Source organism: Pleurotus ostreatus, assembly GCF_014466165.1.
Source record: "Pleurotus ostreatus strain PC9 chromosome Unknown scaffold_1, whole genome shotgun sequence".
In the NCBI taxonomy this organism is placed as follows: domain Eukaryota; kingdom Fungi; phylum Basidiomycota; class Agaricomycetes; order Agaricales; family Pleurotaceae; genus Pleurotus; species Pleurotus ostreatus.
Window position 1 is genome coordinate 525,623 of NW_023503156.1, and position 18,205 is coordinate 543,827.

The 18,205-nt window shown below is 50.5% G+C and overlaps 10 protein-coding genes across 10 annotated transcripts; 6 read left to right on the forward strand and 4 right to left on the reverse strand.

Annotated features, from left to right (window-relative positions):
• Positions 1–203: 203 nt before the first annotated feature.
• On the forward strand, positions 204–1,782 carry PC9H_000164 (uncharacterized protein; the record flags this gene model as incomplete). Its single annotated transcript, XM_036769826.1, has 6 exons — positions 204–390; positions 444–564; positions 613–673; positions 721–885; positions 943–1,236; positions 1,285–1,782. 6 exons carry the CDS (start codon positions 204–206, stop codon positions 1,780–1,782), a joined length of 1,326 nt encoding a protein of 441 aa, XP_036635671.1.
• A 1,306-nt stretch (positions 1,783–3,088) lies between these two features.
• On the forward strand, positions 3,089–4,384 carry PC9H_000165 (uncharacterized protein; the record flags this gene model as incomplete). Its single annotated transcript, XM_036769827.1, has 6 exons — positions 3,089–3,236; positions 3,394–3,485; positions 3,550–3,696; positions 3,756–4,063; positions 4,123–4,226; positions 4,278–4,384. The coding sequence occupies 6 exons, from the start codon at positions 3,089–3,091 to the stop codon at positions 4,382–4,384; spliced, it is 906 nt and encodes a 301-aa protein (XP_036635672.1).
• A 261-nt stretch (positions 4,385–4,645) lies between these two features.
• Positions 4,646–5,106, reverse strand: RPL34 (60S ribosomal protein L34; the record flags this gene model as incomplete). The annotated part of the gene is made up of 3 exons (XM_036769828.1): positions 4,646–4,727; positions 4,779–4,882; positions 4,948–5,106. The coding sequence occupies 3 exons, from the start codon at positions 5,104–5,106 to the stop codon at positions 4,646–4,648; spliced, it is 345 nt and encodes a 114-aa protein (XP_036635673.1).
• Positions 5,107–6,513: 1,407 nt separating this feature from the next.
• Positions 6,514–7,732, forward strand: PC9H_000167 (uncharacterized protein; the record flags this gene model as incomplete). Its single annotated transcript, XM_036769829.1, has 5 exons — positions 6,514–6,945; positions 7,020–7,105; positions 7,160–7,309; positions 7,433–7,541; positions 7,601–7,732. 5 exons carry the CDS (start codon positions 6,514–6,516, stop codon positions 7,730–7,732), a joined length of 909 nt encoding a protein of 302 aa, XP_036635674.1.
• A 516-nt stretch (positions 7,733–8,248) lies between these two features.
• Positions 8,249–9,792, reverse strand: PC9H_000168 (uncharacterized protein; the record flags this gene model as incomplete). Its single annotated transcript, XM_036769830.1, has 10 exons — positions 8,249–8,637; positions 8,690–8,752; positions 8,804–8,864; positions 8,923–8,976; positions 9,033–9,137; positions 9,192–9,286; positions 9,337–9,373; positions 9,490–9,523; positions 9,588–9,642; positions 9,762–9,792. 10 exons carry the CDS (start codon positions 9,790–9,792, stop codon positions 8,249–8,251), a joined length of 924 nt encoding a protein of 307 aa, XP_036635675.1.
• Positions 9,793–10,546: 754 nt separating this feature from the next.
• PC9H_000169 (uncharacterized protein) lies at positions 10,547–12,331 on the forward strand (the record flags this gene model as incomplete). Its single annotated transcript, XM_036769831.1, has 10 exons — positions 10,547–10,592; positions 10,662–10,685; positions 10,779–10,874; positions 10,944–11,055; positions 11,138–11,169; positions 11,231–11,331; positions 11,386–11,490; positions 11,550–11,615; positions 11,673–11,709; positions 11,760–12,331. 10 exons carry the CDS (start codon positions 10,547–10,549, stop codon positions 12,329–12,331), a joined length of 1,191 nt encoding a protein of 396 aa, XP_036635676.1.
• A 587-nt stretch (positions 12,332–12,918) lies between these two features.
• Positions 12,919–13,553, reverse strand: PC9H_000170 (uncharacterized protein; the record flags this gene model as incomplete). The annotated part of the gene is made up of 4 exons (XM_036769832.1): positions 12,919–13,021; positions 13,076–13,200; positions 13,250–13,428; positions 13,484–13,553. 4 exons carry the CDS (start codon positions 13,551–13,553, stop codon positions 12,919–12,921), a joined length of 477 nt encoding a protein of 158 aa, XP_036635677.1.
• A 942-nt stretch (positions 13,554–14,495) lies between these two features.
• On the reverse strand, positions 14,496–15,102 carry PC9H_000171 (uncharacterized protein; the record flags this gene model as incomplete). The annotated part of the gene is made up of 4 exons (XM_036769833.1): positions 14,496–14,595; positions 14,653–14,744; positions 14,804–14,985; positions 15,039–15,102. The coding sequence occupies 4 exons, from the start codon at positions 15,100–15,102 to the stop codon at positions 14,496–14,498; spliced, it is 438 nt and encodes a 145-aa protein (XP_036635678.1).
• A 698-nt stretch (positions 15,103–15,800) lies between these two features.
• RPL31 (60S ribosomal protein L31) lies at positions 15,801–16,392 on the forward strand (the record flags this gene model as incomplete). The annotated part of the gene is made up of 5 exons (XM_036769834.1): positions 15,801–15,803; positions 15,859–15,879; positions 15,926–16,169; positions 16,232–16,308; positions 16,360–16,392. The coding sequence occupies 5 exons, from the start codon at positions 15,801–15,803 to the stop codon at positions 16,390–16,392; spliced, it is 378 nt and encodes a 125-aa protein (XP_036635679.1).
• A 296-nt stretch (positions 16,393–16,688) lies between these two features.
• On the forward strand, positions 16,689–18,201 carry PC9H_000173 (uncharacterized protein; the record flags this gene model as incomplete). Its single annotated transcript, XM_036769835.1, has 8 exons — positions 16,689–16,740; positions 16,946–17,118; positions 17,178–17,333; positions 17,386–17,455; positions 17,513–17,585; positions 17,638–17,657; positions 17,710–18,076; positions 18,129–18,201. 8 exons carry the CDS (start codon positions 16,689–16,691, stop codon positions 18,199–18,201), a joined length of 984 nt encoding a protein of 327 aa, XP_036635680.1.
• Between the last annotated feature and the right edge of the window lie 4 nt (positions 18,202–18,205).

Sequence of the window (18,205 nt, forward strand, 5' to 3'; positions counted from 1 at the left end):
TTTATTGAGCCGTTGTCTGTTTCAGGTGGCCAGTGCGAAGCCATTTTGCCACCGGTGGCTAAGGCTACTGGCAACTGCTGGCCAAAGCACCACAACTTGCCACCCAAGGAGGCATATAACAGAGGTGACTTCAAATGGTAGTCGGTATATACACCCTATTTCCAGTGGTTGCAAACACATCGGAAATTCGCCAGAAACTTGCCATGTCATCTACGAAGTCGCCGTCCGGGTCAAACAAGAAAGCCAATGACAACTCATTGCCACTTGCCGCGAGGGACGAACACATGCCCGCAGTTAGGAAGCTGTCTTCGGAAATTTCATTCTGCCAGCTCCAGAAAATCTTGCGGAAACGGAATATAGCAATAACGGGCGGCACGATAGATCTGAGTGGTAAGTCTCCGCGCTGTAACAGGTGCAACTTTCATTAGACATGGATTCTCCAGCCCTCATGACCCATAACCTTGATGGGACAATGGTAGACCCGAGGAAAGTCATGAGCATGCTCGGCACCAAAGAGATTTATTATCATCTCTGGGTAGCCACGAAAAGTGTCGTAGACAACACGTAAGTGGGGCAGCGCCAGAAACCCAGAGAAACACTAATCGAAGTTAGCGAGAGCATCCAGGCCATGAAGAGCAAAGACTCACTCGCCGAAGAAGTATTAGCCGCCTTTGTGAGTTGCTTCCACCCGTTTTCATATCCCGCTCTAACGGCCACCAGCTAGTGGAACTCGGCGTAGCATTGCTCGATTGTGTCCCAGGACCTCACCTGACGTTCGTAAACCCCAAAAATTACGCCTCTACATCGAAAATGGTCAAGGACGCCAGACGTATACACTCAGGCTTCATTAAAAAAGGGACGACTAATGAACGGGTTGTCATCAGCGTAAGAGCTAATTACTTCGACATATCACTCACGTTTAACCTATTTAACGCTCCACAGATTCCTGGAACAGCGGAAGGTGCAGCAGCAGCGAAGATACTCCAAGAGAGGTATTCGATCCATACCAATATCACCCATATCACGAGCTTGATACATGCAATTGCATGTATGGAGGCTAAGCCCACGGTGGTGAGCATCCCAGTCGGTAGGATATTAGAGTGGCACGAAGCCCGGCGGCGAAAGGTCTACAGCGACCTCCTCGATCACCCGGGGGTAGAAGCGATAGAAGCAATCGGGATCTACGTGAAATTGCACGACATGAAAACAAAATTATTGGGGACAGCCTTCCGTAGGGTACGTTCTCGTCGGGCGGTCTGGCAATGATTCTGACAGGTGCTGCAGCCTCAAGAGACACTGTACCTAGAAAATTTGGACGCCGTGTCGTTGACCAAAATGCAATTGGACCGTCTTGACGCGCACAATATATCAACTGATAGCGCTCCGCCACCATCATGGCCAGCTTTAGATACGACTCGGGCCTCATTTCGCGCACGACAAGCGCAATATCCGACGTCATTCCTTTCCGCGAAGTCCGGATTCACAAGCTGCTTCTCTATTGAAAGCAAGAGCGCGCTGTCGAACGTACTGTACTGGGAACTGGGGAGGGCAACTGTAACTATGGATAAGTTGGAGAACGCCGTCGAAGAGGAGCTTGCGCGGCAACTTACTTTGAAGTTTCTAGACATCCAGACTCTGTACGGAATAAGTCCTAAGCGTAGCAAAGGCAAGGATAAACACAGAAAAGACTTGCCGAGCCACAAAGAAACTTCAAAGCACGCAAAGGCACGTAGTGAAGCACGAGCACCCCAGAGTTTGATAGATGGTTTAGACTATTTTTGAGCCAATATTCTCTGCATGTAGTCGCTGTTCGAAGCTGTTAAAGAGAGCAATAAAAGTAATAAAGTTACGACTTACTCGCCCGTTGTTTTGAGTTATGCCCACAATTATTTATTTATCGCATTCTAACGAGAATTCAATGGCAAAGCTTGGTCCATTACCAGTAAGTAAAGCTCCTGTTCGAGCAACTAGTCGCCTTCCGGAACCCCGTCCGATGTGCCTTCGTCCGAAATAGAATGGCTTTCCTTTAACATCTCCGTCGCAGCGAGAGGCCGCACAAACGGCATATTCCGTCGAACACTTATCGATCGACTGTTATCAGATTTTATCACCGAGGGATGATGTGGATCCGGGTGTACGGCGATGCCTACCCAATATATTTGTAAGTTCCAATACAGAGGATGTATGGGTGTCAAGGATTACCGTTCCGCTCCATCCCCATGGAGGGATTTTCGAAAGGTGGGAGGTAGGAGGGACCATGGACGATGGCTGTTGAGTTGACGTTGGTGCTGACGATGTCCTACGTTGAAAACTTCCTGCGCCAATCAAGACACCATGCCTCCAGACTTCTTGATCTTCTCGTAGCTTCACACAACTTGTAAACAAGGGCGGAGACGGCATGCCGTCTAGCAGGTGGTCAAGATCAATGGAAGGGAAGTTCTGTGTTTCTGTTTACAACGGGCAGAAGGAAAGACCATAATGGCATTGATCAATGCGTCCCTGAGGCCTGAGGCCTGACTGCTCGCGTTGACACTCGCGCTTCAGGGCTTCACACTCCACCTTCGATCCTAAAGTTGGGTGCCAATACTGGATCATTTGTTGGGGTACACTAGCTTGAGAAATGCATCCCTTCAGTCGGATATTAACTTGCAAGGGGAGCAGAAGGCTTTCCTTAAAGTTCTCTTGGTCAACCCGAGCTTACCCAGGTGTGTGGGCCCAAAAGCGCTGAGCGCCAGATAGCCCAATCCAGAGGCCGAAGAAGGGCCCGGGTGAGCTGAAGGTGCTCAGACATTGATATTGAGATGCCGGGCAGGGTCAATAGCTGTTAGGGAGTATTCGCGGTGATACATGATAAATTCCACGCAGATGGTCATCTGCAAGGATGAAGCCGTCTAGTCACCACTCGGAGAATCATTGAAGCTTTTCCTGAGAGAGATGTTTCCGCCGGATGATAGATCGCATATGTGCTTTTCGTACTCCGATGTAAGCTGAGTCGAACTTTGACTCCGGCAAGGCGATCGGACGAAGAGCGGCCCGCTGCAACATTATTGTCGCCATCGTTGATCGCGACCAGTCGTCCTTCCCAATCATGAGCACTACACTCTCGTCAGACGACGATTATGCTGGCTTGCTGGATCGCTACGATGTATTTATGTTCGACTGCGACGGAGTCCTCTGGCAAGGCGACGAACTGATCGATGGCGCCGTCGAGGTCCTGGCCATGTTGCGTCGAAGAAGTATGTACCCTCCATCGTGGCCCCCGCTTCGTAACCCATCGCGAGCCTGACTGTTCACCGCCGTGATGGAATATTCACTACAATCACTGAATTTCGCTTGTTTGGATCCACCTGGTTGATTTTCACCGCATGTCACTTGGGCCCGATGCACTCCCAGAGAAGCAGATTGTCTTTGTGACAAACAACGCCACGAAGTCACGGAAAACTTACAAGAAGAAGTTTGACCATCTGGGTGTAGAAGCTCATGTGGTGAGAGCAAGGGTCCATCGTCACCTTTACTTTTACCCATGAATGTACTTGCCCGCTTTCGTAGGACGAAATTTATGGATCGGCCTTCGCATCTGCTGTCTACATCTCGTCCGTCATAAAGCTTCCCAAGGACAAGAAGGTCTTCGTCATTGGCATGGAGGGAATGGAGGAAGAACTCCGCGACGAAGGTATCTCTTACATTGGTGGAACAGTTGCGTGTGTTCGCGTGGCACCATTGAAAGTTATGTTAGTTCACACTTCCGTTGCAAGGATCCTGAGGACTGCACCTTCGAACCACTTTCTCTCACGGAGTTCAAACCCGATCCCGCCGTCGGCGCGGTCATTTGCGGACTCGACACCCATATGACTTACAGGAAGCTTTCAAAAGCCTTCCAGTATCTTACCCGCAACCCGGGATGCCACTTCTTGGCATCGAACGAGGACAGCACGTACCCTGTAGCCGGAGGACGTTTGCTCGGGGCTGGTGCCATCAGTGCACCATTAAGGTTCGCCTTGGGAAAGGATCCAATTTCGATCGGCAAGCCTGCAACCACAATGCTGGATTGCATCAAAGCCAAGTAAGTCGTCTTGTCAATAATGAGCATGTTTGCCACGTACTGAGAAGACACCCTCGTAGGATTGACTTCGACCCCAAGCGCACGATAATGATCGGCGATCGTTTGAACACGGACATCCTTTTCGGCCAAAACGGGGGGCTTGCAACACTTCTCGTCTTGACGGGTTTGTCGACCGCTTCTCTCGCTAGCTTGTCTGACGGCAACCCTTTTCCAGGCATCACGTCTGAAGCGGACATTAGTGGACCGAATGCATCGCCAATAGTCCCAGACTTTGTCACACGCTCGATAGGCGACCTGCGAGTCCTAGAAACGTTGAATTGATTAGCCATAGACACGTCGCATGTTTACATCTAGAACTGAGATGATGGTAAAGATATTAACGACATTAAGAGGCTGAATCAATCACGAAAGTGACATCGCGTGAGACATCGTGGGTACTTAGAGAAGCCTTTGAAAGCTGTAAAAGACGGTGGAATGCATGCATGGATTCATAGTAAAGTTATGTTGCATACAGGTCATAAAACAAGGCAAATGCTGCGATATACCATCGGTGGTGCGACACGATTGTGCGGAAAAGATCATTTATTTTCGGACGGTCTTCTGCTGCGACTTGATGACCTTCTTCACAATCTTCGCCTCCTCCACTAGGAATGCACGGAGGATACTGGGAGATAGTCGGTACCTGTTGAACGTGAAGAATGGAGGAAATGCTCACCGTGACTTCACACAAGAGCCACACCGTGAGCCGCCGTATGCACGGCAGATAGTCTTCTGACGCTTGGAGATGGTCGCATACTGACGCGGTCGGAGGGCAGGGATCTATACGAGGACAGATACGAGATACCGTAAGCGATTATCTTCCTGATAGAGCGAATAAGGCGTACTCCTGGAAGACCGACACCACAGTCACCGCATTTTGGCCCGCTGGCGGGCTTTTTGAGGTGGTGATATACGAGTTTGCCACCAGGGGTCTTGACCACTCTCCGGCGGTTGGAGGTGGTGTTGTAGGGAGTGCGCTTGCGAAGAGTAACACGTTGGGCCATCGGGTGAACTGTTGGTGTACATTAGCATCTGTGATCCTGGTTCGCGCCACCGCAAGCCCGCAACGCCAACGAGCCCCCCACAAGGCCCATCTACCCGCATCCCCTCCACTTCCTCCTGGCCTCTCATTACCACGGCATAGATCCCATTTCGCACTGTCCTCCCAGATAGAAATTTTGCCAGTGTAGTACTCACATTGTCCGGATTAACGGGGTCTAAAGAAGATATAAATCATAGAATTAGCAGGCAACTCAACGAAAGGACAGCATAACGACGTACCTTCTTGTTCTTGAGGATGTCGGGGCCGGCGTCGAGGTCAATACTATACTTGTGCCTAAAGTGGTCGGTGGCTTGGTACTGGATAGTTGCATCGGCGAATACCGAGCGCCCATGCTGGATAGCGCTTCACAACAGTATAACGATCACGTGTGTTCCAGGCTGTTCCAGGAAGTAAATTGCCCCGCCAGTATCTTGGTCCATCTAATGCTCCAACGACCCAGCCATTGCCCAGGCATGTTGGAAGCATAGCATGTGCAATAAAGCTGTATTCGCCCTGGTTGAAGTATCCAGCCAGGATTCAAACTCCTCATCCCACGGACGATAAACCTGGAAAGAAGTTTTTCGGAGTCCTTTTCGCACAAATGAGGAGTCGACTTCGACAATTTGTCTAATTTAACATTCCCTTGTTCCCTTGGGTCGGCGGGCCGCAGACCATTGTGAAAGCAGCTGACGACGTGTACCCAGTGTCCGCACCACACCACGTTGAATAGAATCAGAGACCAATCGGTTGCCTCTAGGGTATGCCTGGGCGCAGCCACAATCTGAAATTGTCTTTTTTTATAGAAACAATCCCAAGGCCGCTTCGTAATTTTACGTCGAGCCCCACCATCAGACCTTGAGGAGGCACATCGCCAGAAGCACCACCCTTGTAAGTCCCCCGGCGTTTTTACCAAGCGAGTGATAGATTGGCACCCAACAAGTCGGCTACTAATTTTGTTGGTGGTCTCAGGATTGCCATCTAATAGTCTTCTCCGGGCTTCCTGAAATTTTTGATGGACTCCCGCCAGATCCCAGACGGAAATCGTATACAGCATTTCTAAAATTGTGACAAGGAGCAATTATCATGGTACGAGTCGTTCGCGGAACTTGTCTTTAGATAGATTTGCAATTATCGCTTCGCCACAATGATGATCTATAGTGCCATACGGACTTGGTGCGCACCGTTCTTCTTTCATCATGATCTGTCGCATGCCGCTGTTAGAGAGCATAGACTCGGGAAAAGTATGACAAGGGAAACGCCCCCTATCTCCTTTTGGGTTTACTAGCTTCAGCTGCCAGTTGTTGCCAAGTTTCGCTTGCAAGTGCCATTCACTTCACAGTGTCACTGTTCTGTATTCCTGAACACGCGAATGGCCCCAAAGCACAAGGGGGGCACGCGGCCGGCGCGTCCGCCTCCAGATCAATTCGCGTTGGACTCCAAACTCTCGGTGTCGCCCATGAAATTCCCCTTCGCCGGCTACACCTCCATTGTGGGTGTGCATTCGACACTTTTGCTATTCGTGGCCCTCTTTCTACCGCGAACAACGATTCTCCTTGACCCTTCTCTCGCACCAAAGCCGGTTGCGAGCCAACTGACTTCTCGGGACAAGCCGCAGCACCCATTTCTCGCGCCGCTTACGCTGAATCCGACATGGACAATGGCGTGCGTATGTGCCGGGGCTGTGGTACTTCAAGCCTGGTGGGGCGGCTGGATCAGAAGATGGTGGATCGAACTGGTCGTTCTAAATGGCACTGACGACCAAGTCGAAAAAAGGGACAAAGTGATTCAGAAGAAACTCAAGGTAAGGCAAAGAGCGACGGGGTTAGAGCTATTCGCGGCGGTATTGAGCTTGTCTGACGATTACTCTGCACCAAGGATATCCGAGACGGATGGATTGCTACTCTACTGGCCTCAGTTGCCTTTCATATCATCCTCGTCCTCTTCGGCGCGCCCATCACTAGGTACGTGGCGACTAAGTTTCGGCTCTTGAGGGGAAACGCTGAGGCCTTTCCAAGCCACGTCCTCCAGACATATCTCCTCGGGCTTCTACTATCCATCATGGTAGTTTTTCCCCCTGCTTACACGCTAGGAATTCCTTTCTCAAAGGGCGATACGGAGTCGTTCGTGATTCGCATGACATGGGTTCGCCTTTTCGCCGAATTTTCGTAAGTTACCGAACACTACAGCACCTCCACCACCTACCATCACCATCACCACCTCCACCATCAACGCATTCTCATAGAGCGCCATCCCCGATACTGACTTATTTTTGGCTTTTCTCTCGCTAGATCAAGAAATTCTGTAGAGAGAGCGATGGTATACCCCGCGCTCGGCGCTGTTGCAGGAAGTTGGGTCGGTGTTATCCCAATTGCGTTGGACTGGGACCGTCCATGGCAGGTATGCAGTGATAAACTTCTTTTTCGCTGATGCCCGGCCTCATGTTTCGTTGCTCTCAGGCGTGGCCACTAACACCTGCATTCGGCATTGTCAGTGGATATGTCATCGGATCTATCGCCGCACTAACAGTCAGCGGTACAATCAACCTTGCCGATGAACATGTACGGGCAGTCAAGTCCAAAACCCAATAGAAAACGTTGATTTGTGATCTCCAAATGGCAAACGGAGTCTCTGGGACATGCGTTTTCGTGTTGGTCGGAGGTTCTCTAGGAAGCCGGTACTCTGCCCGTTCCCATATCCAAGTCCCTTCCGATGTTGATTTTCTGCCAGTGTGTGAGCCTTGCGAGCACCAGAATACTGGGTAGACGTTCCCTTGCAGGTTCCACAAACAGGCCGAGTTCACACCTCTGGCACGAACGTGTTGATACGAAGACGGCGTTTTGCAAATGCGGGATATCTGACGACAAATGAGAAGCTCGATATATGTTATTGGGCCGCTACTGATACGACCGCTACAAGCATACAAGCATATGCGATTGGCTGATCAAGATAGTAATAGTACAAAACTACGTAGCAGATATGAATTGCAACAATAAGGAATCCATATACAATGAGTATTTAGAATTAGCATATGATATCAATGTCCGTAGCATCGTCGACGTCGTCTTCAAGATCGTTACTGCTGGTTATTGTTATGATTTAGTTGTTCAGAAAGCGTCCCTTCCACCCGGTCCTGGTCGACTCGTGACGTCCCGCTCATCAAAATCCGCGAACGGGTTTTCTTTATCGTCCTTTCCACCGATGAAGTCACCGCTGTCGCCCGCACCGTACCCCGGGGGCTTGCCATCATACGGTGGTACAAAGGTTTCGTCACGGTGTTGTGGGGGTGGCCCTGGTGGAGGTGGGTATTGCTGAGGAGGTTGAGAATAGCCTAGGTTGGGAACGGCGGAGGCATTGTACGGGGGGTTGTAGTATGTGGGGTAGCCGGCAGCACGAACTTGGCTTGACGGGGCACGGGAGGCGTTTGCTGGACTCGACGGGTCCAGTACCTGTCGATAATACGCGAATGCGATCGAGGCGAACATGCCGGCAAGGACTAGATGAAGATTTGGTTAAAAGTAGCAGGAAACGGCGGTGTCAATGCGTACAAAGTATGATGAGGAGTGAGACTATCTCTCCCCAAGAATCGCGATCCCAAGCACGTCGACACCCTGGGCGATGGTCAATCAAACTATTTCACTACATGTTATGGGGGAGCGTACATCGATCTGCCTCCTCTGGGTTGATAGTATCGCTGGTGATTGGTCCGAACAATCCATAACGCTATGATGTGAGTTGCGGTAAGCAACCAGTACAACAAATACACATCAGAAGTACTCACGAATACAATTGTTCGACCGTTAGTCGAATCCGAGCACTCCTTGATCAAGACGTCCTAATGTGTTCGTTGAATCAATTGTCTGCCCGACATGATAGCACCGGACTACACACCTTGAACTGGAAGTGTATGACAATACGCATGATACCGGCGGCAAGAACGATGACAAAGGCCAGCACGGAGGCGAGGGCATAAATTCTGACAAGAGCTAGTTTTTGCTGAGATCGGCCGCGTTAGTGCAAGAGGTCGGAGAGATTGCCTTGCCAACATACCATAGCCGATCCAACAACGCCTATTATTTCAATGACACAAACGGCCATATACAGTGCGCCCAGCGCAATGGAGAATGTTGACAGTTGGGGGTGTTCTGATAAACAATTAGAGAAAGACTCGGCTAAAGGACATCGTAATACGCACCTGCTTTTTCAATGTTGATTGCACGGAAGAAACCAATCTGACAGGCAACATGTTAGGGCGAATGACCGTCAGACAATGCGTAGAATACATACGGCTCTGTAAATGAGTGGTTCAGTAAAGGTGTAGGAGACTATCCGAAGAGAAGCCACTCACGAGAAGAGCGACCATAGTGCACCGAGGAATGCGACTGGTTTGGGTCAGCAATCGTCCGTACGTCAAAGGGGAAAGGACACGGACATAGCAATACAAACGGCCTTAGTGTACGTTTATAGTACCTCGTCACGAATGCATACGTCGGCGGCGGGCCTACAGTAAATAGGTTTTGGTCAGTCTTTGTTCAGGAGGAGCGCCTCTCGCCAAATCCCAATTACCTAACAGCAATTAAGAGATTAGTTAGATCTCTGCAGACCGAACGTTTCACATACCTTGTGGAGGAGCAGGTCTACTGTAGTCCATGGAATTTAGGTTCGTTACAAGTTTCGGTGAGGAGGGTTTCGTGCGCAGCGTGGTTGTGGTTAAGAAGTGGAAAGTGGCAGTGCGAAGGGCGTCACAATGGGAATGGGAGCAGTGTGCTTGTCCGTGTTTGGTTCCCGCAGCAACGGAAACATCTAGAGGCGGGCGGTTGGCGCTGGCGTTATAGTTGGCGCGTGCCACTCATTCACCAAGCTACCAGTTCGCGGTTACTTCCACGATGTTCGCATCTCACAAGCATCTTTCCGTCGGTTATGATGGGAATGATGCAACCGGGCGTATGTGTATCTAAACCAAAATTATACCTGGCCGTTGGCTGTACTACGCAGTCATGCAACATTATCATGCATTATTTCGATAGACTACGGAATTCAAAGTCAAGGCGTGACCCATGGCCAAGCTATTACAAAGGCACAATATCCAAACCGATGCATTTGACTGCGAGCTGGTAATGGCACCCGACGAGTAAGTATCAATCACACCGAGGCTATGCGCGACGATCGCGTGCACGCAACAAATTGGGGATACTAACCGTTTCAAAGGTAAGCAAGGAATCAGCACAGGATCTAGTCCATGGGCGACGACACGAAACGGAGGCCGGGCTGATTGCGCCAGCTTTCTGTTGCACCACCACCATCGCCGTGCTGGACACCCACCACCCTAGAGTCTTCTGGCAGGACCGCAACGAACATTCCCTACTAGATTCGAATCCACTTTCTCCTACTAGCCTCCTTTCATCATGTCGACTCACAGAATGGTCCGACCACCACCCTTGCACTTGCGCTGTGAGTCCCACACTAATCTGACTTGCAAGTTACAATCAACACACTTAGTCTGACATGCTGCGATCACAGTTGACAATCGGTACTCCCACCCAGGTTCGCAGACTAACAACCATCCACATACCACCGACATCCCCAATCACCGACTGTCATATCTGACTGCATCCGTGTATGATCTCTTCTATGTAGCACTTCGAAGGACCGAACCGCGTTGTCCTACACTGACATGCACCCCCACCTTCTCCCGCATCTACACCTTCAGCTGGCGCGCTCCTGTTATACTTGGTTAGTATCTTCGAATGTTCCGGTATCACCCCTTAATGAACGATAATGAACTGATAATGAACGACAAAGTTTCCTCCCTCAACGTCCTTCGATATCTAAATTCGTATGTCTTCATTCCCAACCCCCAAGCTTCCATGCACGCCGTTGATCGCATCTCCTTCATCTTGCATCTTCTAGTGCCGTCAGTCCCCCGTCCTAATAACACATCACATCTACATATGATCTGACTCGAAATTTTATCGAATTGCCCAAAAACAGATCAGCGCTTTCAACGACTTCCATGTCGACAAACACCGTGCGCTTCCGCTTCCTTCCATTGCCTCAAGGATCGCATCCGTTGACCAGTGCCTGTACAGTTGGCTTCTCCGAGCTCGCCATCCTCTCCTACGTCACCACCATAATATACATCACGCTGTGCACAGTGGAGCTATTCGGGAGCGTCGTCAACCTCCTACCAGTACGTCTATCTGACCACGTTGATTCAACCTCGGTGCCCTAAAATAGATCTTAGCGCCGTTTACATCTAATCGAAACATACACTAGGCTGGTGGATATATCCGCCATCCTGGTAGCTGTTGCTGGCCTCACATATTCGGGCACGTACCTCGTATACAAGGTTTGTCGGTCCCCCGGTCTCTCGATCATGTACCTGTTCCTTGTGCTCACGAGAGATAGGATGAGCTCATCAGCGAATGCGTACACTCGAGCATACATGACGAGGGGTTGCTAAGATCCACTTTCGTGAGTCTCGTCTCCGGTATATGGTATATGTTTATTTACCTTCCTCCTCTCTCTTAGCGCCTTAATCCATGGCCTACTTCAAACGATAGCGGAGGTACGTTCTCGTGGAATCGCTAACCCATCCCTCACTCACGAATCATGAAGCGGTAGATTGCACGTCTGCCTATTCCGCCGACACCCTCACCCACCTTCTCGCACTCCCTATATCTTTTCTCCTCCCCATGATCCTCCAACTCATTGTCGCGCACACCTATTACCGCCAATCCACCGACCCTCTTCACAAATCCAATCTTTGCCACCAATACCAGCACCCCAACAGTCACACCGCAACACACCCTCCACGCTTACCCTCTTCCTCATCATCCAACGCCACCCAGGTTGGCTGGCTACACTTCCCCAGCCAATCTCCCTTCGCCCGTCTACGCGCCATGCTCCCTTGGCATCGACGTACCTTCTTCGGTTACCAACGATTATCAACAGAACCACACACGCAGCGTCAACACGATCACATCAGCCTACACAAGCTGCAGTCCGTACCCTCGTTGCATCCGATCAAAGAGGCTCCGGAGGTCCCTTCCCCTGTGTCCCCTGAAGCGGGCCTGACCCCTGGGCCACCGAGTTTTGGTGGCGGCCACGGGTACAATCTCCACAACGGCCACCTATCTGCGTTCACTATCGGAAGCCTTGACACTGGAATGGAAGACGACGCGTTCTGAACGAAGACGGTGTCTATGCTGGAAGCTGCGATGTTCGCTTGCCCGCCAGGAACCGAACTAAATTCGTGTATTATCAGCCTATTTGTGTTCTGTACTATTCGCTCGTAACTTATTTTATTTAGAAGCCATCTGCGAAGTCTTCGGGATGATGGTGGACGAGACCGCCAAAGACCGCACAACTTTCATCGTCTGGAACATTGACTGCAAATTACTCTTCGTCTTATGAAGCGAGCATCCTCTTGACCGAAATTCGGCCATGGGTTCAACCGTCCAATCATACAATTTCCTGCCGAGGAACGATCCGTGAATTGGTTTCACATCTGTTGGGAGATTGAAAGCTCCGAAGATGCGCGTAGGAACATTTTGAACGCTCGGCAGAGTTCATGGGGCCCTGCCTTAATCCCTTCCACCTCGAACTAGGGTCTAAGTTGCGAGCAAATCATTTCAGAGGTTGCATGGTTTTGTAAGTGAGGAACATCTGAATAATTTACATATTTTCGACACAGTGGTTAATGACGCCACGTGGGAGGAAGCCCTCTACGACGGTATGATTAATGCGAAGGGTAACAAAGGTCGAAGAATGGAAATTAGAGTGCGAGGGCGGCGAGACCGAAGGCAACCATGCCAGCAACAGCGTTGGCGCTCTGCGAGACAGCTCCGTTGGAAGTTTGAGCAGGGGCAGCGCCACTTCTGCATAACAATCAGTACGCATATATTTAGCAAAATGACTGAAACCGGACATACGATGTAGTGGAGGGGGTACCAGTGACTGACACGGACGCAGTTGGGGCCGTGGGTGTCGCAGATCCAGAAACAGAGGAAGAACCACTGGAAGAAGGGGCAACGGAAGGAATGCTGACCGAGACGCCCTTCACACTGATGTCAGGAAGAATTCACGGTGATAACGGAAGAACGTACTGCAGCGCCACAGAGACCTTGGGCAGCTTGAGTAGCAGCCGCGATCTGGTCGGCGGGGCACGCGGTGAGGATGCACTGAGCAGTTGAACTGATGAATGCATTGTCGCGGCAAAGGCAGGGGATGTCAGTTTGGCTGCAGGAGCTGCCGCTCGTCGAGGACAAGCATGTAAGTGCACAGCCTATGAATTGTGGTCCCCATCAGCGTTGCGCTGTTGAACTCTGTGTGAAACTTACTGGGGAGGTCCTGGGCTCTGGCAACGAGGGAGAAGGCGAAGAGCGCGACGCTGAGGACTTGGGTGAACATGTTGTCGTGAGAGGGACTGGTGATGGTGATGGGGGGGAAGAAAGAAGAGTTTCAGTCGTGTTACGGTCGCGCTTTCTTTATATATGATTTTCAGGCGACTAGGGTCCCCCTGAACTGGATGGAAATCATGATCTGTATCTCAAGCTCGTGATGACATCATCTCATCATGCCAAACCATCCCTTCTTTCGCGTTTTGTATGGAATTGAAGTTCCACGACCACGACGGGATGTGATGCACATCAAAAAGATCTACAAAATCTCAGAATACGGTCTCATTTTCCTGCGAGCAGACCGTCCATTTCGTAACCGACAGCTTAGATTTGAGCCTTATGCCAGTGGTGGGGGCAAGTCTCCATTCTACTGGCACATCGCGTGTAAGGAAAAAATCAGCTGAGAATGATCAGCGGAATACCGCACCACTTCGAAGACATGAATGGGCTTCCTGCTTCCACATTGACCACCGGTCAGCCAGTTGAATCGCCTATACGGAGCTCTACCCCAGGGTCCCCATATTGCAGCATGTGGGTACTTGTCAGCTGTTGTCACCGACACCATGTCAGTTGAATCATGGCGGCGCATGATAGTTGCACTTGAGTTGCACTAACACTGTTGACGTTGGTCAATGGACATTGCACAGCTGGTGATAAACTTCGCAGCCGATTGATTTATATATCGGCTCAAATTTTTCCATGAGTTCGGTGGAGCGAGAAGGTTAGCAATTTAGGTGAGCAGATGGGTAGATGATAGATGGTGGCAAGTGATGTTTCAACCCATTATGATAATAATACGAATGCTTCCTAGAACAAACAAATATGCCATACATATATGAATAATGTATACGATGTACTGCTTTCACAAGGGACAAATGGGGCATTTATACCCAATGGTAGGGTATGTAATCATCTTCCAGATGACTTATAAGGAATAGATAGATGTCATGCTCTATAGAGCGAGGGCGGCAAGGCCGAGCGCGGCGATTCCAGCAAATGCGTTGGCACCGACTGAGGCGGCGGCGTTGCTGGTAGCAGCGGCGGCAGCAGCGCTAAAAATGGGAGCTTAGAATCACAAATTAATTCATCAAGAGAGAAATACGACGTACGATGATGAGGTTGGTACGGTGGCGCTGGCAGCAGCTGCGGTCGAAGCACCAGAAGAAGCTGCAGCAGACTCGGGGAGATCGAGAGTAATACCCTGTGCGATCAATAAATTAAGATACCGCCGTCACGATGAACGGAGGGACAGGAACGTACGGCAGCCTGGCAAAGAGAGATAGCAACACCACGAGCGGCCTCAAGTTCGTCAGCAGGACAAGCTGTGTTGAGGCAGGTCGTGGTGGCTGCGATGAACTCCTTGCTCCCGCAAAGACACTTCATGTCGTTCTGATCGCAACCACCCAAGGTTGATGGCGAGGCAACGCAACCCATGGCACATGCTACAATCATCTCATAAGAATGGTACATTGACCGATTGTAGGAAACCACGTACAAGGAATGCTCTGGGCAACGGCAGAGGCGGCGAAGAGGGCAACAGCGGCGATGGTATAACGCATGGTGGACGTGTCGAAAAAGAGGGAACGGCGGGGAGGTAAAAAGGAGTGAAGAAGGAAAGTGATTAGACAGGAAAAGGACGTCTGAGGTCCACTATTTTCAACATAGGCACTTTATACATGTCAGGACGCTCGTGGTGGCATATGAAATCAAAGTGTGCAGGGCTTGGAGTTGATATAGCTCCTAAACTGAATGATCGTCCAGGCTCGCCCCTGGTATTGATGTTTCGTTGCTCACATGGCGCTGGTATCTCAGCGACCTTCGACAGGTCCCGTCAAAATGTGGTTCTTGGCGCGTAAAATTGCAAAACAGCGAGACGAGGCTCAGTTGAGACTCTCGCTGGAATGATCACTTCCGCGATGTAAAAGAGGCTTTCGTGTAGCGAGACTTGAAGAAATGAAATCAAGAGCGCGTCTAGATTTTTGGATGTAGATATTTCAAGATGCTTCCGATTCCGATTTACTGTTAGCGACGGTCAACATATCAATCTCCCGCTACCATCATGGCGCTTACCTTGTCGGAGAGGAAAATGAATAGGGGCAACGCAATAGGAGCTAAACGGCAAAGGCCGAAAGACTGTAAAGTACCTGGGTGGCGCCCAAACCTTAAACGATTTTGAGACCAAACAACACCAAAGCGTGAGCGATTAAGCAAGGTATCAGGTTTTGAAGCGGAACGACACTCACATCCTCAAGACTCAATGGTACGTCGAACGTATGATCCTACGAAAGATGCGGTACTGACCTTGACTCTCTCAGGCCCCAGCACAAAAGAAAAAGGTATACCGCTTGTCGTAGAGGCTACCATATCACTCATGGACGTTAGACCGGCGGCAAGACCCGTTCAGCTCTCCAGGACGTTGTAACCCGGGAGTACACAATCCACCTACACAAACGCGTGCACGGCCGCTCATTCAAGAAGCGCGCCCCGTGGGCAGTCAAGTCTGTCGTCGAATTCGCACAGAAGGCGATGGGCACGAAGGACGTACGGGTTGACCCCAAACTCAACCAGGAGCTGTGGTCGAGGGGCATCAAGTCCGTGCCACACCGGATGCGCGTGAAGCTTGAGCGTGCGTGATCTGTTATTTAATATATGGGACATTGGGTCTGATGATGGGGTTTCGTGGTGTAGGCAAACGTAATGACGAGGAGAACGCTAAGGAGAAGCTTTTCACATACGCCAGCTTCGTGCCCGTCGAATCTTTCAAGGTGCGTCGCCCAATTTATGCTGTGTTTCTCATATCGATGGTCTTTGTGTAGGGCCTACAAACAACCGTTGTCGATGCTGAGTAAACCAAGGGAGCCTGGTTTCGAGTAGCCCCATTGACCTTCGTCTCGATCGCACACATTTCCCATGCCGCCACATCGATATGCAACTATACGCCCATGTATTCTCCTACGTATGCCTTCTGCATATTCTCAAAAGATATTCTAGGCAGTTTATATGTGTGGGATCGACCGGAGAATCTAGACTGATCAAAGAGCTATGAGCCGTTAAACCCTTCGAGGTGATGTGCACGCTGCGGTTGCTGCTAGAGGTCATCTGAAGATGGCGGCACGGGAATGGCAATGGTGAGAGTCCTCTAACCATGACTGCAGTCCTGACCGACGGCGTCCAACTCGAAACGCTTCTTGCCACCGGTACGCGAGGATTTCCATCACAATCCCGGCATCTTTGGCTCTCCAAGGAGCAGGAATACGCGTGGATCACATTGTCGCGGCAGATTACATCGTTCCATATATCGACGAAGACGCCAATCCTCTCCCTATATAAGGTTCATTTACTTCAATGCATACATGCAGCATCCGTCTATCATGAAGGTTACTGCGCTGATCGCTCTCATAGTCTTCCACGCGCGACTTGGTGCCTCATCTCACTTGAATGTCCTTCGACAGTCTGGTGGCAACGACGGTGTACATCTCGCGATCGGGCCTCGCTGCGGTTCCCTTGGCGGTTCGTTCGCGGATGTGAGCGCTGGAGTTGTACTCAGCAACTACAGAACTATCGTCGCGTTCGGCGTACGTCCTTTCCTTCGACATATTTCACTTTCATGGGTCTCATTCTCCTGCGTCACTAGGACTCGTACACAGATGGCGGTAAACATGATGGTTCACCTTTAGACCCTCCCGTTCTCGTCCCGCCCGATGTACTAGCTGGTGGTAGGTCCACGAACGGCCTTGTCTGGGTGGAACATCTGGCGAACGATGTCAGCGCTACGATCAAAGACTATGCCGTTCGTTCTCGTTGGCTCATTCACTGTAGAGCATCACTCAGTTGTCCGTTAGATCGCTGGAGCGTGTACAGACTTGAGTCTATGGCCTAGCAACCCCAGGAAAGTGGACTTCTTGATGGAGAGTAAGTACGGCTCAACTCCCATGTTGTATGCAAGTCATAACTTTCGATCTCGACTAGTGGACACGTTCTTAGGCCAGAATAACAACCTCGACCCAGATACAACGTTGTACGCGATATTCTTCGGCATCAAGTAAGATTCGCAATCTCTAACGACTAGTGTTTGAACGCTAACGACGATCCAGCGATTTTGGTGATTATAACAGTAGGTCCTGCCATAGCGCTCGCCTCATCCAGACTAAATGTGGCTATCGCAGGCGATGGCAACCATATGCCCCAGGCTGCCCAGGTCGTCCTTGACCAAATTCGAATTCTTTCCTCTCCGCCTACCAACGGTCGTTCATTCCTTGTCGCTGACGTCTATGGGCTCCAGGTCCACTCCACGGACGGAGAACTCTGGAAACAGCAGATATTCGACGGCCTTTCCCAGTTCCACGCGAACAACGGGCTGAACGTAGCGTTCATCGACTTTTCCAGAATTTGGGATGCCGTCCTCAACCCACAGGTTCCACCAGGTTTCAGAGCGTTCGGGTTTACCAGCACAGATCCCTGTTGCGCCGTTTCGCAGTGTACTGTCTCGGGGGAGTGTGCCGACCCGGATCACGCCTTTTATTGGCTCGTCAAGTACGTTCCAATACTATCCACACGACTATCACTAAACTCATTCCTTATGCAGCCATCCCTCCAAGGAGACTCATCGCATCATGGCAGACTACGTTGAAGAAGTGTTGGATAATTGCGCGGTGTAGTGGA